The sequence below is a fragment of the Rattus rattus genome, chromosome 1, assembly GCF_011064425.1.
Source record: "Rattus rattus isolate New Zealand chromosome 1, Rrattus_CSIRO_v1, whole genome shotgun sequence".
In the NCBI taxonomy this organism is placed as follows: Eukaryota; Metazoa; Chordata; class Mammalia; order Rodentia; family Muridae; genus Rattus; species Rattus rattus.
This window is the reverse complement of record NC_046154.1, coordinates 55,838,400-55,866,008: the sequence shown is the minus strand read 5'-3', so window position 1 is coordinate 55,866,008 and position 27,609 is coordinate 55,838,400. Positions and strand designations below refer to the sequence as shown.

The 27,609-nt window shown below is 43.7% G+C and overlaps 1 protein-coding gene across 4 annotated transcripts in view; it reads left to right on the top strand.

The window, feature by feature from the left end:
- Patj (PATJ crumbs cell polarity complex component) overlaps positions 1–27,609 on the top strand; it is a 273,878-nt gene that overhangs the window by 212,715 nt on the left and 33,554 nt on the right. For 2 of the 4 annotated variants that reach the window (XM_032901821.1, XM_032901812.1), the window contains 5 exons: positions 3,071–3,142; positions 6,679–6,796; positions 8,757–8,932; positions 10,627–10,692; positions 21,948–22,031. In XM_032901821.1, coding sequence (XP_032757712.1) covers positions 3,071–3,142; positions 6,679–6,796; positions 8,757–8,932; positions 10,627–10,692; positions 21,948–22,031 — 516 coding nt within the window. The remainder of the gene's footprint in view (positions 1–3,070; positions 3,143–6,678; positions 6,797–8,756; positions 8,933–10,626; positions 10,693–21,947; positions 22,032–27,609) is intronic. The other 2 variants (XM_032901815.1, XM_032901826.1) reach the window with 1 other exon arrangement.

The following is a 27,609-nucleotide window of genomic DNA, read 5'->3' as shown; positions in this document are numbered from 1 at the left end:
CCTCCCCAGTATTGTTATGATGTGCACCCTCACACACAGCTTAAACAGACCATAAGAGTATCTAACACAAAAATCCATTGTGTTACAATGTGTAGCATGACTGGCTCACAACTGACAGGTACTGGTAGTCAGTAGCCTTTAGCTATCATGGCTGGCACTGTCATTCAGCAGCAGCCCCTGAAGTGTCAGGTAATCAGTATGAGAACTAAGATGATGTGCAGAGCCAGGGCCAGGGCCAGAGCCAGAGCCAGAGCCAGGGCCAGGGCCAGGGCCAGGGCCTGCTTTTATCATTCCGTCCTGCTGCACTTTAGACATTGAGAGGGAAGTGGAGGAAGAGTGGTTCTCAGACACCTGCCCCCAGATCCATGCGGTCTCATCCCCTGTAACTAGTCGTTCCTATAGTCATCCGCCAGTGGGTTGGAAAGGGTGGTAAGGACTGGGCTCCTCTGTTTTCAAGGAGCATGTTACATCTCACCCACCCTTGAAAGAAAAAAAGAGGACCTTTCTAAGCACCCCCTGTTAGTTAGAAGTCCAAACCATTGGGAGCCATACTTTCTGGCCCTTTCTCTGTACAAATGCACATGATTAAAAAGGGAGTTGGGGTAGCATAGTAGCTCAACTGGTAAACGTATCTGCAACCCAGCCTGTGACCTGAGTTTGACCTCTGGACTTAACTCAATAGGAAGAACCAACTCCCACAGGTTGTCCTCTGACCTTCATATACCAACTCAAACACACACACACATGCACTTACACACATACACATGCACATACACACTCATACATACATTCTCATACACAATAGATAAATGTAAAAACAATTTAAGAAAGGGGAAAAAAAACAAGTTAGTATTTGCTCTGAGCAATATCTAAGTTAGGGTTTTTGATCCATAGCTAGTGTTAGAAATAAGTTCAGGTCTCAAAAAAAGAGATCAGCTGTTGACCACAGTGTCTACACAAAGCAGACTTAACACTTGATCAAGAAGGTAGCTCAAATACTGAGTGAACACAGAGAAACAGCAAGTGGGTTCTTTTTATTCTAACTGGGAGGTAGCTGTGTCTTTTTCCCATTGGATGGGCCTGACATCTCAGTCCTGTTCAGGCTGTTCTTGGCTGGTCTGAAAATACTGGGCACACAGGAAATTGAAGGGAGAAGAAAGGGCTGTGAGCCATCAAATTTCTACACTGGAACAGCAGGTTTGAGCAAACGAAGGCTTTACTTTGTGGGAAATATTTGCATACAAGTTGTACAAGGTAGGAGAGATAAAAAGATTTTTATTCCTTGTTCTAAACACAAGTGATATAATACTTGATAGAAAAAGTTCATATTTAAGACTTCTGACCCTGAGAAGACATCCCTGTCGCCCCCTCACTGGTTGAGTGGGGTTTGTTAAAGCAGGTTTGCAGCATCAGCATAACTGAGAAGCACTTGCTTTTGATGTAAACCAGAAGGAGTGGTAGCCATGGTTCCTGGTTCTAAGGTAGCCTGAGTTACCATATTCCCATTGCCTTATTGACCTTTCTCTGACCTGTGAACCCACACAGTGGAGACAGGCCACAGACACAAGTTCATGTGTATCCTTTGCTGGCCTGCATGAAATTCACCTAGTGCTTTTAAAATCAAATTCTTAATTTTTGATGCATGTAACACTCATTTAGATCATGTTTTATTCTACCAACTATTAAAAACAAACAAACAAACAGGGAAAAGCAGGGTTGAGGAAGACTAGGGACTTGATGAGACTATGGGAAAGATACCACTCAAGGGCCCAGGGAGGAATTATGGTGAGAGGAGGCAAATTCATCTTCTATCACATAATCTGTTTTGTGTGTAAGATGAAATGGTTCCTAGGAACTTTTTCCCATAAGAGAGTGACAGAGATCTAAATGAGTGGAATACATGTGGCCCTAAGAGGTAAGGGACCGAGGGTAGTTCTGTTGTTCGGAGGACTAGGCACGAGTCCCCATCCATGCTGCATCCCAGCCCAGTCTGTGAGCTGAAGCCGGCCAGGATGGCTCTACCTGTAACAGGTAGGGACTGAGGAATGTGGGGGACCTGGCAACCCTGATCAGCTTTGATATGCTAATGGCATCTCAGCTGTTTGTCCCGGGTTTGAGACCTAACACCCTCCCCACACACACACCCCGTTATAAATTATGCAAGGAATTAAGGCTGGAAGAGTCAAATATGGACTCAAATTTGCTTGAGTGGAGGAACTAGGATTGCATACTCTAGCACTCCATGTCACATGCCACCCTGTTCTTGTTTCCTGCCCACACCATCCCGGAGTGCCAGAGCAAACATATCCTCTTATTCAAAACAACATCTCTCTGTCACTTCATGATCCACGATTTGTCCAAGCCAAGTTGCAGGAACTCATGCCTAATCTAAACCATCAAATGATGCCTCAGCCTTGAATCCATGTACACAAGAGGATAAAACGTGTGGAGACAGACATACATACTCGGGCCAGCATTTCAGCTAATGTGCCGTGTGTGTGTGCGTGCATGCGTGTGTGTGTGTGCGTGTGTGCATGTGTGTGTGTGTGTGTATGTGTGTGATGTGTGTGTGTGTGTGTGTGTGTGTGTGTGTGTGCTGTCTCTTATACACATCTAGATGTGTATAAGAGACAGCCGTGTGTGTGTGTGTGTGTGTGTGTGTGTGTGTGTGTGTGTGTGTGTGTGTGTGTGTCGGCCTCCCATGTCTGGATCATTTGCTTCTCTCCTGGTATTAAGGACAAGTTTACCTTTATATCTTACAGCAACTCTGCCAGATGTGCTTTTAGCCTCTGGATGAAAATCTTAAAGGGGAAGGGTACTCTAATCTCAGGAATTGAACCCTGGAAGTATATTTAATGTTCAGCACAAACTCAAATGTCTGATAGGACTAGTCTGAGTTCACTTGTGCAGGATTATCCAGGTTGGGGAAGGAAGAAAGTGAAGAATGTGTATATGCTGTTGAAGGTCATTTTTGAGATAGATGCAAAGCCCAGGCCACTGCCCTCCTCTCAAGTGCTGAAGGTGCACTTGAGACCTAAGTTGCTAACTGTCTGTGTGTTTTACATTTCAGGAAGACCTGACCCAGGCGGTTGATGACAACATGGTGGCAGAGCAGGAGAAGGCATCAGAGTCACCTGACAGTGTGCGTTATTTGTGTTGGGGGTTTGCTCTGTGGGGTAGGAACTGTCTCCACAAGCAAATAAAATGGTTGTGATAATGTCCTTTCTTACTGGCAGAGGTTAAGGGTGTCTTAAGACCTGGTGTCCATGCACAATTGTGTCACAGGTCACACTTGGGTACACGGAAGTGTCCTCTTATCACCAGTATCTTCTGATAGCCTGACCAGGTGTTTAAAAGACACCCTTGAGCCAATAAGATGGCTCAGCAGGTAAAGGCGCTTGTTACTAAGCCCGATGACCTGATTTCAGTCTCTGAGACGCACACGGTGTAATGAGAAAATGGACTCCCAGAAGTGGTCCTCTGACCTCCATGCACTTGCACACATACACAGACACACACAAGTATTTTTCTAAGACATTGTTTTGCAGTTAAATTGTAAGACCACCCTATCTTACACAGTGACATGAATAAAATTTTCAAATGGAAGAATTTGTAATTTGATAAAGATATAAATACACTAGCTTTAGTGTTCCTTAAATTTTGAGTTTCACTTTTCTTAAAAACCTTAAGGTCTGACAACATCAGTGAATGAATGAAAGAATGAAATAGCCAGGCCCTAAATCATTGTTTGATTTGGGAGGAGTGAACTTTATGTAGCCCAGGTTTACCTCAAGCCCATGTAGCCAAGGCTGGTCATGATCTCCTGCCTCCACCTCTCAAGTACTAAGTTGTCTGACCTCTGTCACACAGCCAGTAAGCTATCAACTTTTATCTGCCAAATGTTGGTAGCTATTAACTCTTCCTTCTTTTTAAATCCTGGTTTTCATTTCTATGTACTAGTTTATACTTTAAGATTAATTTTTTTGTTACCTATGTATGCTGGTGTCTGTACATGAGTATGGACACATGTCCTAATTGGGGTTACTGTTGCTGTGATGAAACACCATAACCAGAAGCTAGTGGGGGAGGAAAGGGTTGATCTTGCTTATGCTTCCATGTCATTGTCAAAGGCAAGCATTGGAGGACCTGATGCAGAGGCCATTCAGGAATGCTGCTTACTGGCTCGCTCACTATGACTTGCTCACTCTTCTTTCTTATAGCACATAGGACCACCTACCCAGGTTTAGCATCACCCACAATGGGAGGGCTTTCCCTTATAAATCATCAAGCAAGAAAATGCCTTGCCTATACTGTAGTGGCCAGAACTCCAGCAAACCAATTTTCTCAATTGACATTCTCTCCTCTCAGATGACCCTAGTGCATGTCAGGTGGACATAAAAACACTCAAGTGCCAGTGTCCGCAGAAGCCAGAAGAGAGGTTCGATCCCCTCCCAGGAACTGGAGTTACAAGTGAATCCATACTCATTTTGGGACGCAAACTTGGATCCTCTGAAGAGCAGTACAGATTCTTAACTGCCAAGTCGTCTCTAGAGACCTAGTTATATGTTTATGTGGCTAAAATGTTTACTAGTCAGAAGTAATAGCTAACAAGAGTATATAGAGAGTATATGATAGCCAGGTATGGTGGCTCATGCCTTTAATCCTAGCATATGGGAGGCAGAGGCGAGTGGATCCCTGAGTTCAAGGTCAGCCTGGTCTACTAAATGAGTACCAGGACAGCCAAGGCTGCACAGAGAAACTTACCTCTTGAAGCTTCCTCCCCTCAAAAAGTGTATATGATTTTTCAAACATTTCCAAATATTATGCTTCTGAAAACTCTCTGAAATTATATGCTGAACATCTAAATAAAAACAGATATGTGTGGGCCAGCGCATGTGATTTGACACTGAGTACATACATAGCATGCCTGAGACCCTGAGTGGTCTCAGTGCCTTTAATCCCAGTACTCTGGAGGCAGGAGCAGGCTCATCTCTAAATTTGAGGCCAGCTTGGTCTACTGAGCAAATTCCAGGACAGCCAGGGCTACTCAGAAAAAAAAATGCTCTCAGAATACCAAGGGGGAGGGGGAAGGGAGGACAGGAAAAGAGGGAAGGAGAGAGTGAGGGATGGAGGGAGGGAGGAAGAAAAGAAGGAAGGAAGGAAAGGAAGAAGAGAAATAACTAAAGGCTGAATTGGATAGATAATTTTAGTGGTTTAGAACTCCAGCAAACTAAATCAGCTGGCTGCTGATAGAAGTGTGGAGTGTTTTGATGCTAAAATATCTGATCCAAGGCTCACTGATCATTTATAGCATATTTTAGGGGAGGAAGCAGGCATTGCTGGTATTAATTTCTCTTTCATGTTTACAACCACCTCACAAGGTCCAGCTGTCCCCCTAGCAGTGTCCAGATGAGGAGGCCCAGTGCCATCTGCAGCCTCAGAGCTCATTAGTGGCTGGGAATTTCCTATGTGTTTGTTTAAGTGTGTTCTTTAGTGTGAAGACTGACCCTCTCCCCAGAGAGACACTGATAAGTATGACTGTCCGTGACCAATAGTCTGTTTAGAGCCCTATGCCAAGTAACCTTGAGCCTCTGTGCTGCCCCCCAAACCCCCTAGGTTTTAGTAATAACCCCTCCACACACACTTTATCCTTGTTCGTAAATATGTAACAGAAAAGGGCTTTTTAAGAAAGGATCACTGAGGTTGTTTAACAAGTGAGAGCATTGTGCAGCAAGCTCAATGGCCTGAGTTCTGTTCCCAGAACCCACATAAATAGGCCAGATGCAGTATCCAGTACCTACAGCAAGATGGGAGACAGGAGACTTGCTAGAAGCTGGCAGACCAGCTGGCCTGAAGCACACAGCACAAACAAGAGACACCCTGGCTCATTCGACAGAATAGAACTGATCCAGAAGTTCTCCACTGATCTCATGATGTGATAATAAATAAAAATCAAATATTTTCTTATATATATATATATATAAAAAAGCCTAGAAGACCAGATGAACACCCCCAGAACCTAGCAGCTGTCCCATAAGTACTCTGACGGAGTATTCTCTAACAGTTCTCTGACGTTCTCTAACAGCTGACTTCCGCTGGCCTCCCTCTAATTGGCTGTGTGACAGTATTGTCTAATGCTGAGGCCTATTCTTGGGGTTGAGGTATCCTAACGGGCAATAGTATTTTAAAAACTAGAAAGCACAACACAAGTACACAGGGGTTAGAATTGTCTAAGTTCTCACATAAAGACTGGTACCTTGCACTGAAGAACAGACATTGGAGTAGGTATTTCTCGAGTCCAGGGACAGCCTGCCATTTACTGGAATGCAGCCCACAAGTCAGGTCACCACCTCTGCTTTTTACGTGGCTTTAGAGAAGGCATGGAGCCCTTCATTTCTCTTAATTAATGCTAATATTCACTGGGGGTTTTGCCAACAAAAGTACAGAACTACAAGTCAGTATTCCACTTATCCCATCAAAGTATCTTAGGAGCAAAATTGAATAGGAGGCAGAACAAAAGTCAGCCTAGCTTTCCCTCACCACCTCTCTGAGCATCCTGATGTCTCAAAACACATTTTCAGGGCTCATCATTTTAAATGGTAACAATAATGCAACCATTTTACAATGCTCTTACTACTTCTCTCTTTGACATTCATGGGATTTTCTTTCCTTTCGTAGGCTGCCCGCCAGATGAAACAGCCAGGATACTCAACACAAGTCTCCTCCAGCTCACAAGAGATCCCGTCAGCACCGGCTCCCTTGTGTCAGTCAACACATGCAGACGTCACAGGCTCTGGTACGACTCCATCTAACCAAAGCTGCCTTGTGAACCTTTAGACAAGGAAAATGTCATGGTGCTTTGAGAAAAGAGTAAGACGAGGATGCAGGAAGAGCTAGCTGTCTAGTCCTCCTCTGCTTCCTAACCAGTGAGATGGGGATGCACAGCTAGACCAGTGAGATGGGGATGCAGGACAGCAACCTGTGTGGTCCTCTTCTGCTTCCTTACCTTTGAGCTTGAACACCCCCACTTCCTGTACTGTTTTCTCATTTCTCCACCATCTGCATTGTCTAATGTTTACAGAATAGGAACACAAACAGAAAAGGCCCTCCAAAATGAAACGAAAGCCTACAGACTGCCTGCTAGTCTCTGCCAAAGATTAAGGTTAAGTCATGAAACTCCAAAATCATAATGAAGCCAGTTTTCAACACTGTATATTTGATGTAAGCCATTTGAAGGTTTGTGTTTCAGTAAAAAAGTTGTTCAGAGCCAGGCATGGTGACACCTATAATCCAAGCACTTGAGAAATGGAAGTAAGAGAATCAGGAACTTAAGGTCATCCTCAGCTACATAGTGAATTCAAGCCCAGCCTAGGCTCCCAGGAATCTAGTCTCGAAAGGAAAGAGGTGAAGGAAAGGAAGCAAGGATGGAATCATTTTGTAGCAGGAATTATGATGATGAATGAGTGTTGAAAATATCAGTAACATTTAACAACATTTTTCTTTATGGCCTCAGGAAGTAATATCTATTTTAATACAAATGTGTGCATATATTTGTGTGCATGTGTGTTTACCTTTGTATATAAGGGCTCAGTAACCTTTACTGAAGTACTTGGGAGCAGAAATCTTTAAGATTTTGGGACATTTTCATAATATAATGAGATAGATTGGAAATAGAATTCAAATCTAAATACAGAATCCATTATGTTTTAAATGCACTTTCAGTGTACAGCCTGAAGGCTGTTTGGGTATATCTGTATTTGAACTTCTTCCTTTCACATGAAGTCATGTGTATAACTTTCTTGTTATGATATTATGTCAATGATCAAAAAATTTCAGAGCTCTGAATTAGGAAAGCTAAGCCTGTGACATTAGGGATAAATTTTAAATAACTTTTTTCAATCATGTATTTTATTGATTCCCTTATATACCTGGATTTGTGTGTTATACTTTTATTGGGAGTACTTAAGCAATTTTTATTTCCTTTGTTTTGGTTTTTGCAGTATGAGACATTAAACCTAAGACCTTGTCTTAGGGTTTCATTGCTGTAAAGAGATACCATGACCATGGCAACTCTTATAAAGGAAATATTTAATTGGGGTTGGCTTTTATAGTTTCAGAGGTTCAGTCCATGATCATCGTGGCAGGAAGCATGGAAGCCTGCAGCTAGAGTTAGGAGCTGAGAGTTCTACATCTTGATTCTAAGGCAGCAAAAGCAGACTGTCTTCCACAGGCAGCCAGGGGAGGGTCTGGATCACACTGGCTAGACTTGGGCATGTATATGAGTCCTCAAATCCCCAGCCCCATGGTGACACACTTCCTCTAACAAGGACACACCTCCTAAAAGTGCTACTTTCTATAGGCCACAATGTTCAGACCACCACAGACCCCCTGAGGCAAACCTTCTACACTCAAAGTCTTCTGTGGAAATGGACTTTCTACTCGGTGCAGGATATGCTTTTGTGTTCCTAAGTATTAGTCATGTCTAATTTTTCCACGCTGACTTTCCTGGTATGTTTTAAGATTTCTTTTTAATTGAATATACCTAGAATTGGTAAGTTGACAGATTCTAAGAGTTAGTGATTTCTTCTCAGAAAGTGCCATCTCAGTGTCATGGTTCTTCCAGGGGCTGAGGAGAGCCATGATGCAGCTTTTCCCTTCATAGCCTCATGCAAAGAAAGTGAGGTGACAGCCACACAACCCCATCTCCAGTCAGTACAGGGTGAGCACCAGCTGACCATTTTGTCATCACTTTCCAGGTAACTTCCAGGCTCCCCTCTCAGTGGACCCTGCTCCTCTCTCAGTGGACCCTGCTCCTCTCTCAGTGGACCCTGCAACATGTCCCATTGTCCCTGGCCAAGAAATGATCATAGAAATATCCAAGGGGCGCTCCGGGCTTGGACTCAGCATCGTTGGAGGAAAGGACACGCCTTTGGTAAGCATGTGGAAGTGAACTGCTGTCCCGAGTGAGTTGCTAAGGCTCATGATGACCCAGGATACTTGAGTGGAAACTTGACAAAACAAAATATAAATACTCGCTCCTAAAACACAAGGAAACTCAGGAACTGCAGAACTACAGTAATCCCCCGATCCTGGTTTGCAGACCTTGCCTCTGTACCTACCTGTCCTAAAGCATGTTGACTGTCCACTGAACTACCCAGCCTGGAAGTGAATATGCTTTGAGCCTGATGTTACTGACTAAACAGTTCAAACTCCATATGCCTGATCACAAAACAGTGATTGAGGACATTTGTGTCCTAACTTTTCCTGTGCTTCTGCAGTCAGAAACTACTGCATGTAGCACCCTACATTACATGTACTGTCCCTTGGATGGAACTGGGGGTGCTAGAGTTGCCAAGCCAGCTAGTTGAGCTGCCAGCCTCTTACTTTGCTTCCCTAAGGTTCTAAATTCTTTATCTTATGTAGCCTGGGATACTGTGTCTCTGCTTTTTGTCACTGAGGGAGTAGAGACCTTTCCCTTAAGGGCTTTCTTTTAGATGATATAAATGACTAAGCTGTATTATGTATGTATGTATGTATTTGCAGTGTACTGTGCAAATATCATAGAAGTCTTGACTCATTGGGTTGTAGTAAAACAAAAAATTTCTTAACACTAGAAAACGATTTATCCTTGCCATACTAAGGCCATGGGAGTAGTATTAAGAAGCTATTCTCTAACATTGGTACTCACTCCCTCTTAAAAGCCTGTTTTTCCCGTTTTCCCAAAGAGATGTCTAAATACTGTAAGAATTAAATTTGTATAAATGAAGCTATTTAAACCAAACAGGAAAATTAAATCTCAGAGTAGTTCTATACAGAATGCTTTCAAGATAAAAATTTTAACCCTCTGGAGGCTGTGGAGATGGCTCAGTGGTTAAGAGCATAGGCTGCTAACCCTGAGGACCCAGGTTCAATTCCTAGTATCAACATGGTGACTGAGAGCTGTCTATAATTCCAGTTTCATGGGATCTGATACCTGGGCACTGTGCACATACATACACATAAAATAGTTAACCATCTGATTTCTTTGTTGTAAATCAGTCTCTTTTTATGACTTAGCCTAAGGCAGATCTAGACATCCTAGAAGATTCATCAGAATAGAGCCAGCTGAGCTACTCTTCAGCTTGCTCTCACCTCTGTTGGCATAAATACAGCTCCCCTCTGTATGGACCCTCAGGATTCCTGCCCCAGTGTGTGGTGCTACCCCTGGCCTGTGCTCCCGCCTCTGTCTGAGGGTGCTCTTCCAGCAGCCCGAGGCCTTATTGTTTATCCTGCTCTACTTCTCTTGCCACCTCAAGAAAGGCGAAAAGTTCCTGAAGATCATCGTGAGGTTCCTGATATATGCTTCTGCCATTTGAGACTATAAATCCCAGTGTCCTTGAAAGATAAGCACCACTTAAAGTGAGAGATGGGACACAGCTTTTATTTCCCAACCTCAGGAACCTCATCCAAAGCCTTAAGTTAGAGTTACAGAAAATATATAGGTGTGTCATTTTTGTGCAGCAAAAAGTGGGTCCGTGTGAAAAGTGCTTAAACACATTGTTCCTGGGAAGATCTTTTTCCCTTTTGAATGCTCCCCCAAATTTTTGCATGAAGCATGAAAAGTAACACATGGATCTTGTTATCCAGCCAGCAGGAAGTTTGCCAACAAAGGTGGGAGTTTGGGAAAAGAAGTTGCAGGAAATGATGAGCCAGGTATGAGCAGAACCTCTCCTGGTTAGACTCACTTCAGCCTTGGTGCAAGAAAGAGTACTGACTTCACCCTGCCCCTACACAGCCCTCCCCTACACAGCCCTCCCCACACACCCCTCCCCTACACAGCCCTCCCCTACACACCCCTCCCCTACACACCCTTCCCTACACAGCCCTCCCCTACACAGCCCTCCCCTACACACCCCTCCCCTACACACCCCTCCTTTACACACCCCTCCCCTACACACCCCTCCGCTACACACCCTTCCCAATTAGAATCCTGTGTCCTTTTTGTCTTGTAGCCAAGGGATCATGGCCATCTGTAGAGTTAGTCTCTTGACACCTCAACAGTCCTCTGCCAGGACAGATGGCTTTTGAGATCACAGAGGGAGATCGCATGTCCTGTCTGTGTACTTGCAGCCAGTCACCTGCACCAGCCTTTGAACGTACTGAGCTAATGACAAGGGTGAGCCCCTCAGAAGGTTTACAAGCACACCTGGTCCTGTCCTGGGAGACATCCTTCTGCCTCTGTTGTTCTCATCTGTGATGCCACTGCCAGGCTGGCCTCTGGAGAGCGCAGGCCTCTGTGATAGCTTACATATGTTTGCTCAGTTCCTCTGCTTTGACCTGGTTGTGAAACTGAGTGAGTTACCCTCCCCTCAGGAGTGATTTGCTAATTAGTTATACTGCCTTTTAGTGTTCGTGGTTTACAGTTGGAGATAACCCAATGAAAAATCAAAATACTGCAGACCTCTAAAGGGTAGGGAAAAAAGGAACACTGTAGAAAGTGTTTTCTGAATTTATGACTAATTGTTATCTGATATGAGGAAGACAGATAAGGCAGATAAGGCTGTGAAAGTGGGGTATTACTTCATGTTTTATTTCCTGTCATTCATAGGCGTGCAATTTCATCTCCTGTCTTCCTTGCTCTTACTGACCTTGCTGAAGGATTCCTTTGCCCCATAAAATACCACACAGCTGCTGGAAGTCATGTAATATGCAAGTACGAGAACACATACCCTGCTAGCCCCTCCCAGGCCTGTTAAAGACTCCTCAAAATGTCTCCTCATTGGAAGTTCTACACCCACATTCTTGAAGAAACAAAATAGAGCACCCCAGATGATTTGTCCTGTGCTGGTTTGTGCCTCTGCGACCTCCCTGACTTGAAGGATGTATTTAGCACCTAGCACAGACTTTCCATGCCTTCTAGGAGCACCAGTGTCCGCCCATGAGAACACCTCAGTTGTATTTTTAACTGGCTCGTAGATTAATGGATTTCCCTAAGGCTTTTGCATGCATTCTTAAGTATGGTTATTCTGCTTCCTACCCTCGCCCCCACCCCTCTGCCATCCCTCCCTCTCCCCTTTGGAACAGGTAACTCTCCACTGAGGCCTTGTCTCCTCTCCTCTCTCTTGAACCTTTTCTGGCTTCCTGACTTCTACAGACATAACAAGTTAAACACACAATTCTCAAAGTTTGAAGCTAGGCTCTTTATATGAGGAGATCATGAACTGTTTTCTTTTTGGGCCTGGGTTGTTTCTTTTTGTATAACATTTCCCAGTTCCTGCCATTTTCCCACTTTAAAAATATATATATTCTTGATTTTAAAAGGCCTTAGACTGTGAGTATTTTATAGTTTCTTTTCTTTTTCTTTTCACTGCCTGATTTAATATCTATTTATATATTAGGACCTGAATCCAAGGATTCACACCCCTGAGCACATACTTCACCACTAAGCGACAGCATGCACAAACGATGTAATTTATTGTTAGATATAAACTCTATAGAGTAATACCAATTTAATCCATCTCTGTTGCACAGCTCTGTAAGTAGGGTGTGTTATAGGTTACTAAGACATCAAGATAGAGGGCCCTGGGCATGAGCACATTATGTCGCAAAGTCTACCTACTAAGACGTTAGAATGGAGAGATCTTCTTTTGCCACAGCCATATCTGTTCTGAAGGAACCTCATCGGACCCCCGTCATATCATACTCTCCCACTTATGACTGCTTTTGACGGTTTGGAAGTAGGACTATTGTAATTTAAACTCATGGTGTTCTTAGGGTAGGCAGGGAGGGAGCTGTTTTACATTGATTATTTGCTGTTCCCCTTCATATGAACTTTGCACAGGCCGTCTCACAGGGAGCATGGTTTGCTTTGGCATGTAATCCCCCAAGCTCAGCTCCTTTTTATCAATATTGCTTAAGTCATATATTTTTATACAAAACATCTTTTTACCTTCATTTTATTTTAAAATCAAGCAGAGTTCTCAAAACCTCTGTGAGTCACACTGGAGGAATGTTAACGAATATTTCCCCGGATTTGGTCATAAGACTGTGACTGCAGGCAGTAACGCTATGCAGGCTGAGTACAGTTCAGTGAGTAAGGACGAATGGGACTGTGGGGACTAATGAAATGTGAGCATATACATACATGCGTGCAACAACAATCAGTGAGAAAAACAAGCCATGGACTTAAAGGGGAGTGGAAAGGGGTATATAGGAAGTTCTGGAGGGGAGAAATCCCAAAATAAGGACATATAATGATTAAAATTGCATTGCGGATCCCATTTTCTTCATTAAATCTATATTTCAGTATAAACAATATATTCATGTTCATGAGTATCAACTTTTTGTTAAATCAGCCTTGGCGTGAGAACTCAATTTTAGGTACATATAAACTTGTTGTTTTTTAGTTTAAGAGAAAGATTATCACAGTGATAAAGTCTTACGTGTTTGAAAGCTCTCAAAGCAGTGTTGTTAGCTCTTATGGCTGTGACCTTAACATTTCATATATTAATTACTTGGTAAATTGTGTGTGTGTGTGTGTGTGTGTGTGTGTGTGTGTGTGTGTGTGTGTGTGCGCATTCGCATGTGACTACAACTGACAGTGTGAGTAATTGTATCAGTTGCGTTCAAACTGTTCGTCAGTGGGATTGGCAAGTAGTGATATCAATTTGACAAATAACTGTATTTCTTTTAAAGTCTTATTCTGTCGATTTATAGAAAAACAATACATTTAATATACACTTGACCTTGAGACTTATCTAAATTGGTTAGAATTTTAAAAGTATAGCATCTGTTGACTTTATTTTTGCTTTGGTCAGTGATGCTCTCATGAGGTAACTGAAATCAAGTCCTTTCTTACTCTTGAGTCTCAGCAAGTCAGCCAGCCACCCCAATTCAGTCAGGAGCCAGCCACCCCGGTTCAGTCAGGAGCCAGCCACCCCGGTTCAGTCAGGAACCAGCTACCCCAGTTCAGTCAGGAGCCAGCCACCCCGGTTCAGTCAGGAGCTAAGTCTTGGGTGTGATGGGGGAGAGGAAGCTCACAGCTCATCTTAAGCCTTCCCTGGATCCCACCTTTGTTTGCAGTCTTCTTCTTGTTTAGAGCTGGGCCTCACTGAGGTGCCCAGTGTTTTCTTGACCCCACTCTGCAGTGCAGGCAGACCTCCTGCCTCAGCCTCCCGGATAGCTGGATTACAGGCCCACATCACCAGCCCAGTTAAGGCAATTGATTGTTAGTGCTGGAGACAGAATGCACAGCTACTGCAGAAAGAAGAACCTGAAATTTCCTTGTATTATAATCTTCTTGAAAGAAGGCAATGGAGGGGGTATATGGGGTGTGTGTGTGTGTGTGTGTCTGTCTGTCTGTGTGTTTGTGTCTGTGTGTGTCTGTGATGATCAAAATACATTGTGTGCATGTATGAAATGCTCAAAGAACTAATAAAATTTTATACTTTCACCAGGAAAAAGAGCAACAATTTATATATTGGACTTTCCATGGAAAGAGAAACAGTAGAACTGTTGGCTTTTCTCAGTCTTGCATTTATACTGTACTGACATAGCTTCCTTCCTTTATTATATATATATATATATTAAATGTATATATATATAAAATGTATATATATATATATCTTTTCGAAACACTTAGCAGTCTGTGTCTGGGGATGTCTGGGGACCTTATTATCCAGTCAGTATCTACTGTATGGTAAATATATGTGTGAATACGTGGAGAGAAGGAAAGAATTTTAAATCTGGGATGACTTTAGATATCATGTGGTCCAATTAAGAGCTTCACTGACATTGTTAAATGTCATGAACAAAGAAAATTAAATAGGATGCCTGCAGAATGTCAAAAAACATTAAACCCTTGAACCCCTAGCCTTGAATCCTTCTGCACACTGCTGCACTTTATTTTTTCCAAATCAAATTCTAAAGCTTTCTTCCTAAAGCATTGGGTTAAGAGGCTGGGAACATAGCTCAGTTTTAGAGTTTTAGCATGCATACCCGAGGCCCTGGGTACACACACACACACACACACACACACACACACACACACACACACACACACACACGGGGGGGGGGAGAGAGGAGAGAGAGACAAACAGAGACACAGAGAGAGAGACAGACAGACAGACTGACTGACTTAAAGAATCTGGGTTTTAAGAAGAATCATAAGAACCTTGGTTTTGTTTCTTGTTTTTTTTCTGTATATGAGTACAATGTTGCTGTCTTCATGCACACCAGAAGAGGGCATCAGATCCCATTACAGATGGTTGTGAGCCACCATGTGGTTGTTGGGAATTGAACTCAGGACCTCTAGAAGAGCAGTCAGTGCTCTTAACCACTGATCCATTCTCCAGCCTGAACCTTTTCTTAGTATTTAAATAGATATGGTTTAAGCTTGCAATTTTGCTCAAAATGAGATAAACACCATCAGCTTAACTCAACGCTTTATATTTGATTAAGTTCAGTCCTGTGTTTGCAGTGAAGATTTGAATGGACTTTGGGCTCTTGCTGTCCTCGCCACATTAGTTGCCCTGTGGGCTTGGCCTTTCAGCTAAGGGCACAGCGCTTGGCACTGCGTAACAGACATTGTCTGCTGTGATTTCTGAACAGTGACAGCTAAGAACTCTATTTAGTCATCTTTGAAAGCACCATGGCTCACAGGAGTCTGAGCAAGAAATGCCCATTTAATCCAGAATATATTTAATATTGCTTTTGGTCCCCGCGGGTCTCCCTTATTAGGAGCAGTTTTCCCCTGAAGGCCAGATAACAAGATCTGACACATTTTTGGGAATACTGATAAATGTTTTCCATCTTAAATGTGAAATTTAATGGGGAACTTTTCTGTGGTTAAAGCATCCCTTAGGAGTTCTCCTGGGGAGTGTGGGTGGAGGCTTTTATGAGTGTGGCAAAGACTGGCTTCCCTTCCAGGGTGATCCAAGCCGCATAAAGCCTGCCTGCAAGCAGGAAGCAAAGCCATGTGGACACAGACTTTCATAATTATCTACCACGGAGTTCCCAGGCAAAATTTTGTCCTAAAATGCTTATTAAATTAATCTACTGGATATCTACAAGTGTTAAATATAAAAATTTCATTCCCACAATGTAGAGCTTTTTAAACCCCTTCAGCCCACCAAAGACATTACTTAATTTTTCTAACACATGGCTTCCTTAAGTGTTATGAGCCTATTGTGACAGCGATAAAATTGCCTTTTGCTGAGTGATTGGTGTGTTTATGAGTTACTTTATCTGCTTGTTGGCAGCTTGAACAGTAAAGAAATTTGATTGATGGGCTGCAGTATGCAGTGGCTTTGCCTCTGTCTAAGGCTCTATTATTACATGTTATCAAATTCTTTTCCAGCAATTCAGACTTTAATCCCCTTGGAGGAATTTGGGGATTTTGTGGGGCTTGGTGATAATTAAGTCTCTCTCATGCTTGGTTCCTTTAAATGGTTCTCTGAGCTAAAGTAAATTCTCTTGGAATTCATGTGGTTTTTCACATCCATTTTCTGTTGAATATTTTGGTTTTGTATTGTTAATGCTTTGCCATCAGAAGGTCTGGTTAAAGTAGAATTAAGACATTAACGTTACGCACCTTTCCACTCAGAGTCATTTTGAACTCCTTTTTCCATTGCTGATGTTTTCACAATAAACACTGAAGAGAACACGTATTAAGTACTTACTCCAGGTCAGCACTGGGCCCCAAAGATGAATGGGAAGCAGACCCAGTTCTGAAGAGAGCACCAGGGATGGATCCATGGACAGACAGCTGTGATGTGCTAAAAGGTGCAGGGGATGTAGTAGTGACCCACAGGAGGGATGAGTCATGGAGAATGTGGCTCTTGGTTAATTCAAGGAGAGAATGGCATGAAATGAAGACATTACCAGGCAAACGAAAGCAAGACCAAGCAATGCTTGAAGCCCTTCATCCTTTCCAAACACACATAAGGAAGAAATCTCTCTGTGTATTTGAACATCAACCCATCAGTAGTATATAACCCATGCCGTTGGTTATATTATCATGTCCTGTAGGAAGAAAACAGCATTCAGAGAGAGCTCTGGAGAGGTAGAGGCAGAAGTAAGTGAGGTAATAAGGTAATTGAAGGCAGAGCTGGGCACGGGAGGACAGGGCTGCGGTTCACGCTGGTGCAGTGAGGGCCTGACCTTGCAACACCTCCTGCTACTGAGATCTATGGATCTCAATGCCACATTGGACCCAAGGCTTCCTTCCTTCCACAAGTCATCTTTCTGTCACACTCTGTAAAATGATCCACTCATGCCCTCGAGGCTTTTGCTGTGGAACTGAGGCAACAGTATTTCTCCAGAACTGGTTTCTCCAGAACATATGGAAAATCCTAGCTTCTGGAGGAGAGCTCAGTAAACTGTTCAGACACATGTTAGTCACACAGTGGGAGTCTAGACTTTGTTCTCTCCTGTCAGAAGCTGCCAAGACTAGTTCCAGCTGAAGCCTGCAAGCCTACACTTGTTCTTCAAGCAGGCCTAATGGAACTCACTTAGCTGTCAGGAAGACTGCATGGCTCAACTGGCAAGTGGGCACCATCTTGGGCACATAGGTCTTCACTAACCAGCAACAAGAGAACTTACTCTGTTCTTCATGCTGACACTTGGCAATCAGCCATATATGTAGTTAACACCCTTAGGTTCCAGAAGAACTAACTAACGGCCTTCCCCCATTCCAGGGCTGGTAGTACCCGTACCCGTCCTTGGACAGAGAAGGTCTACTCCAGAGACCTGCTTCCTAATCATGTCCTCTAAGACGTCTCTAAGACTTCAGACAGCAGATACCTACAAGGACATAACTAATAGGATACTTCAAGAGTAGATAAATACCAGAAACTGTTGCTATTAAGATCATATGTTCTCTCTCAGATACAAATTCTGGAGTTTTAAATATGTATAAATACACACACACACACACATACACACACACACGCACACACACATATGTGTGCGCACACGCACAGACACGCAGCATATATTTTATAGAAGATGGACTCTGTGGAGGAAGGAAAGAGTCTAAAGGGGAGGAGAACAGGGAGTAAGATGTGGGGAAAAGCCACGGAGCCAGAGGAGAATGAAGCAGAAGAGACTCTGCAGGGGGAGGGACACAGTAAGGGAGGGAAGGGTCAGGAAGCACCTGGGAAGGTGTGAGCAAACAGCACAACCAGACGATGGAGCTGCTGTAAAGAACACTGTTTTGTATGGTAACGTAAAAGATTCAGAGAAGTCGTTAGTGCTAGTAAGTAGCCTCTTACCAGGGTACCAGCGTAGAGAATCATTAGCAGTGAACCCAGAAATTCTTTGAAACTCTTAACAGTGCCTTGCCTTTATATCTGGTGTTTCTTGGGCACAAGAAACATGTAAAGAGATTTGGATTCAAAAGTACTCTTTTTAATTTGCTCAATTTTTTCTCATCCTGCCCCTCCCATTAACTCTTTTGTCCGATGGACATTTCCACTTCTACATTTAATCTGTACATGTATGACTTTATGTGATTATATAAAATCCAAGTGCCACAAAAACATACAATATATATGCCCGCCCCGATCGGCTCAGCATGACTGTCTCCAGCCACACCAGTCTTCTCACAAATTAACATCGTCCTTCTTCATGGCAGAACGGATTTTATTGTTTGTCTGAACTACTTCTTTACCCATCCCTCTGTTGTTGATCACCTGGGTTGGCTCCATGACTTAGCGTCTGTGAACACAGCTGCAGTAAACACGCATGTGCAGTCATCTCTACAACCCATTGATGTTGAGCCATTTGGGTGAATACCTAAGAGTGTTTGAAAACCACACTGGTTTCCTTAGAAACTGGGCTGGTTTACAGCCCCGCCAACAGCACAAAAGGGCCCCTTCTTTTCATTTCCTCGCCATCGTTTTTGTTGTTTTCTCGATGACTACCATTCCAACTGGGGCGAGATGCACTCTCAGTATCGTTGTGTGTCATTTCTCTGATGTCCAGTGAGGGTGAACACTTACATTTAGTGGCCACTTGTAGTTCCTCTTTGGAGAATTATCTGTTGAGCCCATTGTATTGACTGGATTATTTGCTTTCTCCTTGCTGTGTGGCACTGTCTGTCTGTTTTCCAATTCTTTGTATATTCTAGATACCCAGCCTCTGTAAGGCACATAGCTGGCAAAGATTTCTTTCCATTCTGCGGGCAGGGTCTTCACTCAGTTGATTGTTTGCTTTGCTGTTCAGAATGGAAGCTTTTCCATTCTGCTTGCTGGTTGTTGCATTAACTTCCTGAACGGCTGAGGTCCTGTGTAGTCAGCTCTTGCCCAAGCCTAGTACCAGGAAGTGTTTTCCCTACTTTCCTCCCTAACACTGTCAAACTTTAGTTCTACACTAAGGTCTCTGTCCATTTGCAGCTGATGAGAAATTAGGATTCAGTTTCTTTTTGTACACATCCAATTTTCTCAGCTCCTTTTGTTAAAGAGACCCAGACACATTACACAATGAAAATTTAATGGGTCCTTTTGAATATGAGTGAACAGAAAATTCACTTTTGCTGTTTCAGATATGGTGAGATCTGGGAGGTTATGTGAGAAACAAGCTCTGTGCTCAGTGGGTAACTTCCGGCCCAGGACCGGTGAGACGGTACAGACCGGCGCTATCCAGGCTCCCTCGAGCCTGCCTCAGTCTGCCTGCAGGACCATGGTCCAAGTGACCCTTGATGCTCCTGAAGTGTGTTGGGGTCACCTCAGGCCAACACCCCAGTGTGTCTCCTTAAAGTCATTCCCCAGAAGCAGCAGGAAAAAAAGTCTTGGCAATTAAACCTTTGCCTGGGTTTAGAAATCCCATTAGTCAGAGTTAAAGTCCATTGCTGCTACAGGATCTGAAATCTGGATCAAGACATCTTGCCCAGCTCTGGGGTCTGCCCTAACTCCAGAGGCTGGGCCACTCCTAACTCCATGTGGCTAACACACACTCCCCTCCAATATTCCTGAGTTAATACTTACTAAATCTGTATTTTATCTTTGCTGCCCTGGGCCCTTCTGGGCAGCCCTCCTGGGGCCGCTTTCCCCCTGCACCTACATTTCGGCCCTCTCGCCCTCCTGCACCTTTCCGGCATAGCCGTCTCCTCCGTCTCCTCCATTCTCATTCTCGGCACAGCAGAGTCTCCACTTCCACCTCCCTCGGTCCCTTCCCAAGAATCCTAAATTCCTGGGATGCTTCTGTCTTCCAACCCAGCCTTCAACCACTGGTAACTTTATAGACCAGTCAAAACCAACTGGACAGGCTCCCTTTAGTCCTATGTGCAGGACAGTGCAAACAGGTTTCTGGATAACATAATTAGCATGAGAACACGAACTGCTACAAATAAATAATGCCCCATTATATCTTATGCCACCAAGTGAACCCTCCAATGCCAGGAATGGGTTATGTCTTGTTAAGTTACCCAAAGGGGTCCTATAGACTACCCCTGCTTAACGTCATAGGCTTCTGCCAAGGCTGTTGGTTACCATTTACAACCAAGCTATTACCAACCAGCAGCCTGTCGCTGAAGACAACACTGACACCATCAACTGTGGAGAGATCAAGCTGGTGCCTAAACAGAAGCTTCACCCCTACTGGTGGTGGTTTTGGTGCTAGAAAGTACTTTGCGTAATACTGGAAGAGAAAAGTAATCATCAATGTCACACAGCTACAAGTTCTACATCCTACAGCAGTGATCTGCCTGCAAGATCACAACAGTGGCGCAAACGTTATGGGAGTAACCAATTCTATGAGACGGATCCCACGCCTGACAAAGTGACCAACAGGGCTCATACACCTATAAACTCACAGAAACTACAGCAGCACACACAAGACCTGCACAAGTTCAAAGCAGATACAGTCCCAGCACAAACAAAGGGAAACAGACGCCTAACCAAGTAGCTATACGGAAATGAGAGCTGCTGGGAAAGGAAAAATCACTTCTCCAGTGGAGTGACACGGGGCTTACCAACCACACTCCAAGGCAGGCCTATTGCCAGGAGTGGCTTGGCAACACAAAACTGAATCCATGTTGTTGTTGCCGTGTGCGTGTGTGCACGTTTGTGTGTGTGTGTGTGTGTGTGTGTGTGTGTGTGTGTGTGTGTGTGCTCGCGCGCGCGCTTGCATGCGGGTACGTGTGTGTTTTGGTTTGTTATTTTTTGTCTTTAATGGTGTTTGTTTGGACTTTGGGGTTTTGTTTGTTTGTTTGTTTGTTTTTTAAGAGAAAAAGAAGAACAGGAAGTTCGGAAAGTAAGGAGTTGAGGAGGACCTGGAAGTTTTTGAGAAAGAAATTATGACCAAAATACATGAAAAAAATAGATAAAAAAGAGATAGAGGGAAGAAAAGAAAAAATGAGGTTATTAATATAAAGAGATGCAAGTTATTTGCAATTCATTAGTGAAGATACATTTTCAACCAAAGGTTACCTGCCACATATGGTGTCCTACATTCTTGGCCTAGAATGTTGAATTCAGAGGGGTTTCAAGCCCACCACGGACCTATGCCATGGGTCCTGCGTGCTTCCCTTCCCCACCCTGTACCTACTTTGTCTAGCTCATTTCCCAGAGTTCTTCTCTTCCATTGCACAAGCAATGAGGCCTGGTGGAACCCTTGATCAGGCCACACTTCTGTGCTGAACCCTTAAGCTCTAATAAATACCTGAAACCATGTTTAAAATTCCCAGTAAAAAGTGAATGACACAGAGTTCACCCCTGGTTTGAACACAGCAGCAGTGTTCAAGGTCAACAGAAAAACATGAGGGAAGTTTAGCATGGGATCTGAAGCAAATCCTGCCCTAAAGGAGTGAAATCCTCCTCTTTGGAAAGCATAATTATAATTCTAAACTGTGCTTCTTGTGTGTATGTCAGGCAAAGTAAACGTCATTAGCAAATTGCCAATTGTGAGTGGCTACCCACCCAAGGTTGTTTGTTTGTGGTTGTTGAGAATTAATGGGAACTTTTTTCTAGGATGCTATTGTTATCCATGAAGTCTATGAAGAAGGTGCAGCAGCCCGAGATGGAAGATTATGGGCTGGAGACCAGATATTAGAGGTACCGACTTCTGATTGCACTGTGTAACAGTGAGCATGATCGATGTTGGGCCATGGGTCAGTCAAATTGTCTGTCTTTTATTCAACTCTTTCCTTGTGATTTCTCTCCTGTGGATCAAAGCCTATGTCAGATTCTTCCGCTTCTCAGTGTTCATTGAACAACTCACTAATTTGTAATCATGAAGTGCTTTATCTAAATCTGAGAAAAAAATTCTTAGTGAAAAAGAAAGTACCCCTTATAGTTCTATTATTTTTAACATCAGACAAGATATGTCATGCTGCAACTTGATTTTTTGTCTCTGTTATTTCTTACCAAATCCCCTGCTAAAAACAGACAGACAGACACATACTTCAACACACACCTGCAATTTTAAAACTTTGTTACCATAAGTCATTCCCTTGATTTTAATAGACCGTTTGTAAAGAAGAAAAACAAGCCTCATCACTAGCATTTTATAGCCAGTAAATATGTAAAATCACCCCCTTTGGATGGCATCTAGTACGTTACAAACACTGAGCCACTTGACCAAGTTCTTTAATTTAAAAACCTGCTCAGGCCTTTTAAAGGGCGCCAGGGAGCAGAAGAGATGGCTCAGCAGCTAAGAGCATGTACTGTTCTCCCAAAAGACCCAAGTAGATCCCCAGAACCCGTGTTAGGTAACTTACAACTACGTAATTCTGAATCTAGGGAGAATCTGACACCTGGCCGTCTGAGGGCTCCTGCACTCACATCCCATACCTATATGCAGACAGACATGTACATATACATAATTAAAATAGGAAAAGTCAATCTTCAGAAGTAGGAGAAGAAAATTCATGAAATGAGATCATTTCCCCTGTAAGATTACTATATTAAAAATAAAGAAATGGCGGCATAGCATGTGACTTAAGCATCTCTCTTTCATTGGATGCAGGTAATGGAGTAGACTTTATGGCAGGCCTGTGCAGGTTTTGCTTTGTGTCTTGATGTAGCATATTAGGAATGACATCACAGGATTTTATCTCTCGCCATGGTGACTCATTTCTGCCTTCGAAGAAGAAGGCAGAGGTGTAGTAAGAGGAAAGCCTAGGTGTGAAGGGTAAATGAGGAATCCAGGCTCAGTGCAGACTCAGTTCAGGTCCTTTTGCAGAGCTTCTCTGCAGGCCATGGCTCTGTGTCACCCTGACTTGGGACACATCCCAGTGCACTTATCAGGGCACTAATGGATGAGGTGAAATAACCCGGAGGACATCTTTGACAATTAGCATGATGACCTGCAAACAATATTGGCTTTCAGTGATCAAAAGCTTGGAGAACTTCTGGTCTCTTGTTTTATTCTTCCTAGATTTTCTAGTCAGGTGGTGTTGTCATAGTTGACATTGCAAGATGATTAATATTAATGTAGGAGCTTCAGGGCTGACTCAGCATTTCACAGCATGCACAGACCAGAGGACCTGGGGTCAGTTACAAGGACCCACAACCATCTGTAAGGCGAGCGCCAGGGGCTCCAACACTCTCTTCTGGCCTCTGTGGCACATAACCATGCCTGTAGGTGAAATACTGATACATATAAAATAGTTTTTTAAATGCAAATATGTATACCTGATTTTATATCAATTATACCCCAGTAGAATTTCTCCACTAGACTTGGTGGTACGGCTTATGGTCCCAGCACTCAGGATGCTGCGTGAGTTTAAAGCCTGCCAGAGATGTACAGTGCGTTCAAGGGCACGGTGGCCAACTTAGTGAGATTTAGTTAAAAATAAAAACGTAAACAAAACTTTTTTAACATTCATTCATCTATTGCCTGTCATGCGTATGAGCACACGTGTGTACATGTGCTACAGCACACATGTGGAAGTCAGAAGACAGTTTATAGGAGCTGGTTTTCTCCTTCCATCATGTGAGTTCCAAGGATCAAACTCAGGTCATCAGACTTGATGGCAAGCGACTTTAGTACTCAGGCGTCTCGTCGGCCCAATGAAGCCACTTTTTTTTGGGAAAAAAAAAAAAAAAAAAAAAAAAAAAAGCTCAGGCTAGCCTCAAACTCACAATATAGTTGAGGCTGGACTTGAACTCCTAATGCTCCTGCATCTGCATCAGTAGTTGGCTTACAGAGAGTAGCTACCACACGCGTCAGAAACATCCTTAAAAAGCTGGGCACATGGCTCAGGGAGGGGGCTGGGAGTCCATTCTCCACGGCAGTTGTAGACACTACTCTCTCTCTCTGTTCTGGCTGCTTTCCTGCTTCCTTCTGTAAGTCCATTTTCTGCTCAGGAGGGTCCTGTGTTCACAAGCTACTCCGCCATGCCTCTAATGTGATGTCTCGTCTCAATTATTCATCCCATTGGCACAACAGAGGACCTCAAAAGCGGCTTAAGGGAGAGGGCTTATCTGCTTACAGCTCTGAAGACACTGCCCGTGGCCGGAAGTGTGGGGGCAGGAATGAGGGACCGCCGCATCCAGACTCAGGAAGCCAGAGCAGTGCTGTTCTCAGCTCTCTCCTTGCTCAGCCTGGGACAGTAGCCATGGGGTAGCGCTGCCCACGTTAGAGCGGGTCTCCCTCCTTCAGTTAGCCATCTCTTTAGTGGTTGTGTGTAGATCTTGTCAAACTGACAATCAGTATTGAACATCACAGTGTCCTAATGTTAAAATTAGGAAAGCCACATTTTCTTACAGAGACACCACCAAACAATTGTTTGACACTGATTAGCATAGACTGTCTTCTTCCTGGTGTTTTTTTTTCCCAGCCAGTCCCTTCTGTTATCCTGCCTTTTTACCATTTATAACCTGTTTAAACGGGATCTGAAGGAGAGTTAATTCCTGAATTTCCCCATGAACTCACCATAAGACAATAAGTAACCAAAGCCCTAGTCTGGCAAGGCCTCGTCCACTTCCCACATGCCGTCCTACTGACAGGACGTGACAGTGGCCCCTCCAGGAGCCCTTCTCACACAGGAGGCCGCTCCTACCACCCCTAGCTCAGTGAGCAATGCTGTGACTGAGTCTGCTTTTCTGAGGAATGTGAAGTGATGCCACAGGGTCCAGGCCGCACTGTTTGTCTCATCAAACCACCCGAGCACGAGGAAACGGGGCTGAAGTCACTCTGAACTGAACCGGCCCCTTAGTGCCCGAATTTGGTAGAGATTGCCTTGTCTTTGTAATGTTGGAGCTCAGTGACAGTGCCTTCAATTGTTTGTGTATTTGCTGAGGCCTTTGAGGTGGCTTAGGAATTACACCTTCAGTCCGTGAGGTTGGTCGCCTGGTGTTCTAACCAGCAGAAGTGGTCTTGTGTGCCATCTATTGGAAATAATCAGCTCAGCTTCCGGAGAGACACTGCTCTCCCTCTGTTCCGTGGGCTTACTCACTAACAATGTGAAAGCATTTAGTGGCTGAAGGGACAGTGAGGGTCCTACACAGAGGAAAGGGCTCTGCAGTATCTCCTCAGCCCACCCATTGCTGTCTTGCAGTGAACATGCCTGTGGTTACTGCAACAGATGAAGGGGCTGAGTTCAAAGACAGGCTTTACCTTCCTGGGCCATGCAGGGCTGTATCAGAACAAGGGGTGGAAGTCACATGTCAGGAGCTCTTCCTCTCTTGCCTCTACCTGGCCATGTGGGAGCCAATCTCCCCTTGGCTTGGCTCTTTGCCAAGATGTGACCTGGAGGGAGTGGCTAACTGAGTCCAAAGCTACCCTGCCCTTGAGTTCCTTCTTTGTAGAAATTCAGTAATCATATCAATTATTTAACTCCCTGTGGCACATCCTCTAACAACCTGTTCACAGCTTACTTAGGAGACGGCATGGTAAAAAGGACTACAATAGAAATATTGTCTTGGTTAGGAACTGGAGAAATGAGTTATTGGGCAAACCATTTGCCATATAAGAGTGAAGGTTGGAGGTCAGCTCCTTAGCACCCACAAAAGTATCAAGTAGGCATGGCCTCTGATCCCAGCCCTTGAGAAGAGGAAGCTCTCCATCCCCATAGCAAGCTGGCTACTGAGGCTAGCCAAATTGGTGAGTTCTGGGTTCAAGTGGGAGACCCTGCGTCAATATATAAGGTAGAGAAAGGACAATAGAAGATACTGAATGTCACCTCTGTCTTCTGTATGTGCACACACAAACGTACATTTGTGAGCACACATACATACATACATACATACATACATACATACATGCATACATACATATATAAACACACACATACAGGTGCATTCATGAGCACACACACAAGCATACACACACATGCGTGGGTGAGTAAACACAGACGTGCATGTGAGAGCAAACACAGACGTGCATGTGAGAACACACATCTATATGGGAAGAAAAAAGCTTGGGTTCAAATGTTGACCTGTTAGCCTTGTTTTCTTCATCTGTGTATGGTAATGATAGAAGCACATATTTCAGAGAGTTGGTATAAGCAGGAAATGAGTAAATATCCCTAATGATATTAACAAAAACAAGATGCCAAGCAAAAGCAGATACTCAGCTATAGACAAAAGATAAACACTGGAGGAATAGCAGTGTCTCTTAAAAAAAAAACTGGATATTTAATAGATTCTTGTTTCACACTATCTAAAATATCAGTTCAAAATACATCAAATACCTTGAGTTGCTTTGAATGAGAATGGCCCATGAGATCATCTATCTGAATACTTAGCCCCTAGTTGGTAGAACTGTTCAGGAAGGATTAGGAGGTGTGGCCTTGTTGGAGGAGGTGTGTCACTGGAGGTGGGCTTTTTTCAAAAGCTCAAGCCATTCACAATTAGCTTCCTCTGTCTGCCTCCTGCTTGTGGATTAGACGAAAGCTCCCAACTACTACTCCAGCTGCCTGCCTGCCTGCCTGCCTGCCTGCCTGCCACACTCCTAGACATGGTGGCTATAGACTGACTCTCTAAAACTATCAGCCCAATAAACTCATTCTTTTATGAGTTACCTTGGTCATGGTGTCTTGTCACAGCAATAGAAAAGTAACTAGGATATAAGCTGGTATCGAGGAATGAGCTATTAGTGCATGGTAGGCCTGACCATGATGGGTTTGGAAGACTTTGGGACTTTGGACTATAGCCCATGCCCCCCACTATAATGATCATGGACTTAAATGCTCTAGAACTGTGAGCTCCAGCAAGTTCTTTCTTTTATGGGTTGCCTTGTCATGGTGTCTTATATTAATAGAAAAGTAACTATGACAATCTGGATTCAAGACTTTAAACTAATAGGAAAAAGAGGAGAAACAATTGAAGAGTAGGCATAGGCATTGACTTTCTGAGTAAGACTCCAGTCACTTAAGAAATAAAAGAAGTGTCACCAAATAGTGGTGGCACACACCTTTAACCCCAGCACTCAGAGGACAGATTCAGGAAGATCTCTATGAGTTCGAGGCCAGGCTGGTCTGTAGAGCAAGTTCCAGGACAGCCAGGATGACACCAAAAAAAAAAAAAAAAAAAGAGAGAGAGGGAAAAGGAGAGACAGAGAGAGAGAGAGAGAGAGACAGAGACAGAGAGACAGAGACAGAAAGACAGAGAGAGAGACAGAGAGAGAGAGAGAATTAAAATTTAGCATCCAATTAGAAAGGACATAGTTAACCGGAATGGTAGAGAG